The sequence below is a fragment of the Bidens hawaiensis genome, unplaced genomic scaffold, assembly GCF_021521415.1.
Source record: "Bidens hawaiensis isolate Kalapana, Puna unplaced genomic scaffold, B.hawaiensis_p1.1 tig00054926_1, whole genome shotgun sequence".
NCBI lineage: Eukaryota > Viridiplantae > Streptophyta > Magnoliopsida > Asterales > Asteraceae > Bidens > Bidens hawaiensis.
In genome coordinates, this window is record NW_027499901.1 from 81,135 (window position 1) to 86,466 (window position 5,332).

The 5,332-nt window shown below is 34.2% G+C and overlaps 1 protein-coding gene across 1 annotated transcript; it reads left to right on the forward strand.

Moving 5' to 3' along the window:
- The first annotated feature begins 887 nt into the window (after positions 1-887).
- Positions 888-4,994, forward strand: LOC143600805 (auxin transporter-like protein 4). Its single transcript, XM_077078379.1, has 8 exons — positions 888-1,147; positions 1,578-1,801; positions 2,599-2,784; positions 3,026-3,138; positions 3,218-3,499; positions 3,597-3,804; positions 3,888-4,145; positions 4,622-4,994. Exons 2-8 carry the CDS (start codon positions 1,598-1,600, stop codon positions 4,829-4,831), a joined length of 1,461 nt encoding a protein of 486 aa, XP_076934494.1. The 5' UTR covers positions 888-1,147; positions 1,578-1,597; the 3' UTR covers positions 4,832-4,994.
- Positions 4,995-5,332: the final 338 nt, after the last annotated feature.

A 5,332-nucleotide genomic window follows, 5' to 3' on the forward strand; every position in this document is an offset into this window, starting at 1 on the left:
TCTTTTTATTTTATTTTTGGGATTTTATCGTTCATAATTTGAAAATACAAAACCTTATCAACCACTTTAGTACCATTAGATGAAATATTTATTGATAAAAAAATTTTTAAAAACAAAAGAACCAATTTGTTATAGTTCGTCAGTGATTTTTGTCGGTGAAACCTGACAAATTACCGTCGAATCAAACAATTTACCCAGCATTAAAAATATATTTTGAGCTTTAAATATTCATTGGCTATTTAGTCGACAGTCACCGCTGGATCTCTGATGGACCTTTATACATTTAATTTTAGAACATAAATAAAAAGAGATTTTAAAGCTCTTAAGAAAAACACTAAAATCATTCCCATAAGTTTTCCTTAATCGACGGAATACTGGATTTCTAAGGATATTTTATTAACATATTATTGATGGTTGGTGTCTTCACTTACCCATAAACGTCATTATTACCATAGAAGGATGTTCAAATTTGTAATAGTACAATCAACTAATTTACTTGACTGTTTTATAATAACTATTAAACATTCTTAAGTGACGGGTAATCCCTATATTATAATACCCATAACCTATAATATAAATCAATTGAGATAATTAAAATTTTATATTTTGTGGTCATGAATATATTTCCTTATTTATCTTAATTAGCAGATAAATGTATTACCAAAATTATTGTAGACAGAAAAATTCATTTACAAGATATTACATAAGATGAAGTTTGAGTTTAGTAAATATATTTAAACTGTTAACCAACTTCTTATAAAATACAAAATAAATAAATAAATAAAAAGTTGAATTTTTTTTTAAAGAAAAATGTAACCTTTTATATTCTTTTATGTTGGGAAAACAGAGTAAAGTTTTATGTAACATCAGTTTTATTTACTCCACAAAGAAAAACTGCACAAGATTCTGTCTGTATGCAGCAGTCATTATAACAGATAATTTACAGAGACAAATAAACATGAAAAATAAAAATAGCTCACTTTTCTCCCACCCTGCAAAAAGCCACTCACATTTTCCCTCTTTAAAACCTCATCAATACCTCTTCATGCTTCCCTCAGTATCTCTTCACTTTACACCAAACCCATCATTTCTAGAGAGAGAAACTAGAGTACACAATATCACAACAAGAACCAAGATTCTCACTTGGGTATGCTTCTTTAACTGCTAAATGTCATAAAGTTTTGATTTTTATCATGTTTTACTTGAGGGTTTTGTAGGGGTTTAGTTATAATTAGTGTTTAAGTTAAAGTTGTATCAATCTTGGAAAATTGGAACCAACACAATCATCACAGATTCAGGGTAATGTTGTTTTTGGATAAATATAGTCAAGAAACATGTGATGTAATATTTTCTTGCACAATTTTGATACTAAAATCACTCAATTTTTCAAGATTTTTTTTCAAGATTTTTGGGGTGTTTTGTACATGTGTAAGCAGACAACTATGAGTAGTTTCTGACTTTATGTTACTTTATTCCATCAGTTACTTGCATTGAATCACATAGTTCCTGCCACCAAACATAATAATGGCAAAGGTGGAGCCTTTTTCTGCTCTTTAAATACTGTGATGTGTTTACAGTTTGCAGATATCTTTCATAAATGACAGAAGTAAGAAACAGTGCAAATATGGTTCCTAACAATCAAGCTGAAGAAGCCATAGTTCCAGGGGAAATGAAGGGTTCATTTGAGCAAGAAAATGGTGAAGGAGAGGTAGGGGTAGATCAGTCAATGTCTGGTTTCAAGAACTTTCTTTGGCATGGTGGTTCTGCTTATGATGCTTGGTTTAGTTGCGCTTCGAACCAGGTAATTTACCAAAATACCCTAAAACATTCCAAGTTCAAATCTTGCTTCTACTAGTTTTTTTTATTTATTCTTTTTGAGCTAAATGGTTAGCAGGGTACTATGGTAAAAGTAGAATCTTTTATTGGGAATTTATGAGAAATTAGAATATTATATTGGTTAACAAGGTATTGGTGGTCGGGTGACTCGTTGTTGTGGTTAGACCAAGTGTTATGGGTTAACACCCCCTCGCTCCACATAATCAAAGAAGGCACCATACACTATTACACTTTTGTGTTAGAGGGCGCCAAAGGGCGGTTTGCCCCTTCGGGCACTATTGCTTTAATGGCTCAATATATGGGGCCAACCTTTTTTAACCAATCAAACCATTTTTACATATTTTATTAAAAAAAAAGTTTAAACAGTAATTATGTTATTAGTTAAAACATTTTGCCTTTTTTTTTATTAAAACGTTAGTAAAAACCTCCATACTTACGTGGCAGTGATGTGCTGGAACCTTTTTTTTACTTTTAAGTCAAACCGCTACATAGTCTTATTGAAAAAAATAGAATTTTTTTTCAGGGAATTTATTAAAATCCCACTGGACCTTGTACTCTCTTTGTACAATTAAAATGAATCTAACCTTAAGTTAAAGAAAAATGACTCTTTTACCAAAATATACACTAGAGCTTGTGCTCTCTTTTTAAGAAAAATAAATGTAATTGGTTAACTGATTAGCAGAGTATTGGTGGGCCCATGAGTTTTCGGGTAACCGGCTGTTAAAAATTTAATCTTTTTTGTTTCTTGATTTGGGATTTCAGGTGGCTCAAGTGCTGTTGACTTTGCCATACTCTTTCTCTCAATTGGGTATGCTTTCAGGAATCATATTACAAGTGTTTTATGGTCTTCTTGGAAGCTGGACTGCTTATCTCATCAGTGTTCTCTATGTGGAGTATAGAGCCAGAAAGGAGAAAGAGAATGTTAGCTTCAAGAACCATGTGATTCAGGTCAAAATCCAATCTTTTTTTTACAGTTTAATAATTTAACAAGTAAAAAAAACCAGTATCTAATCATGGGTGTTGTCTACAATCTGTTGTACCATGTGCTTGTAAATTTGTACTTTAGTTCTAGACAAATGCATTAAACAATTTGAACTTCATCTGATGCATGTGATTCTTGCTCCTACATGCCCTACATGATTCATTTTCTTATGACACATACATACTTACACACATTAGTTTTATGCAGTGGTTTGAAGTGCTAGATGGGCTTTTGGGCCCACACTGGAAGGCTGTGGGGCTAGCCTTTAACTGCACCTTCCTTCTATTTGGATCTGTCATACAACTCATAGCTTGTGCAAGGTTAGTTATTTTGTTTTAAACATTGTTTTTATGTGACATTTGGATGTTAAAAGTTAAAACATAAATATTGTCTATGCAGTAATATATACTACATAAATGATAATTTGGACAAGAGGACATGGACATATATATTTGGAGCTTGTTGTGCTACAACTGTCTTCATACCCTCTTTCCACAACTACCGAATTTGGTCTTTTCTTGGCCTCGGTATGACCACATACACCGCTTGGTACTTAGCCGTTGCAGCCCTGGTCCACGGCCAGGCCGAACATGTGGTTCATTCTGGCCCCCAAAAGCTCGTGTTGTACTTCACCGGAGCCACAAACATACTCTATACTTTTGGTGGACACGCGGTCACAGTGTTAGTGAATCCATCCCTAATATAAACCAGATTTTTTTTCAGTTACTTGAGGGTAAATGGACAAATTTAATAATTAGAGTTACATGCTTTTTTGCAGTGAAATAATGCACGCGATGTGGAAGCCACAAAAATTCAAGTACATATATTTGTTTGCTACATTATATGTATTCACATTAACACTCCCATCAGCTGCTGCAATGTATTGGGCCTTTGGTGATCAACTTTTAACTCACGCTAACGCGTTTGCTCTTCTGCCACGAACCCGTTTTCGTGACGCAGCGGTTATCCTCATGCTAATCCATCAGGTCCGGTTCCTTAAACTGTTAATTAACTATATGACTTACTAAAGTTTTAATTATATTACTGAACTTTTTATTTTTTTTTGCAGTTTATAACATTCGGTTTCGCGTGTACGCCATTGTATTTTGTGTGGGAGAAAGTGGTGGGGATGCATGATACAAAGAGCATATGTTTACGGGCTTTAGCTAGGTTGCCCGTTGTGATACCGATATGGTTCCTAGCCATTATCTTCCCGTTTTTTGGTCCGATCAATTCGGCTGTTGGGGCTCTGTTAGTTAGCTTCACCGTCTACATTATCCCGGCTCTAGCACATATGCTCACTTACCGAAAGGCTTCCGCCCGCCAGGTAATCATTTCACAGTCTCAAACGAATAAAAAAAATAACTATCAAACTGGTCAAATATCTTTGTTCAAAGATTTAGATTATTATTTGTAATACATATATATTTTTTTAAAGGACAAAAAAGTGTTTTGTGGGTCGGCCCGTTTCAACCTCTAATGACTCCTTTCAACGAATACGACCTTATGTTGACAATACTGACATCAACTTGTACCAAACAAAACCAATGCAACTCTCAATTAATTAGACTACTTCACATGATTAGTTTTGAGATAATGAAATGTACCTTGTATTTTAAAATAAGGTGTATGACAAACTTTGGTGTTATTTCATTATCATTGATTTATAAAGCTTAGATGCATCAGTCACACTCTTGCTATTATTGCACTTTGTATCATTCTCAACAGTTAACATTGAGTTGGCTGGCTAATTGACCCACTCACTATAAAAATATTAAACTTGTTTTGTTTTTTTTTTTGCAGAATGCGGCGGAGAAGCCACCGTTCTTTTTACCAAGCTGGACCGCCATGTACATAGTCAACATATTCATTGTGGTTTGGGTGTTTGTGGTCGGATTTGGGTTCGGAGGATGGGCCAGCATGACAAACTTTATCAATCAAGTCGACACATTCGGTCTGTTTGCAAAGTGTTACCAATGCAAGCCGCCACCATCGGCGCCTCATAACCATTAAGTTTGATTGTTTTTGGTTGGTTGGTTGTTTTTCTTTTACATGGTGCTGGTTTTAGTCTAGCGATAATATATGGTGTAGTAGTGTGCAAAATGGTGGATGATGAATTTTAGTCATGTTGAAATATAAACATAGGTTTGTTTTTATTTTGTTATGACATTTTTATGAATATATCAAGTTAAAGTCCTTTAGATAGTTAGATTGATTCTGATTTATGGGTAAATAATAGTAAACAACATAAGACCAACCAAAAACATGTGCACACACTTAAAACATAGGTATAAGATGTGTATATTGCAAACATGTATATGGTCCAACAGAGGTGTACCAAAAAACCGGTTTGAGACTGGTTCATGGTAAACCGACTTGAACCGGTTTGATAAGAAAAACCGGTTCATGAACCCACCCAAACCGTTGGTTTTGGTAACGGTTCCTCTTTTGAACAACCAAATTGGTTTGTGAAAAACCGATTTTAAGCCAGTTAAATCGATTCTAAACCGAACC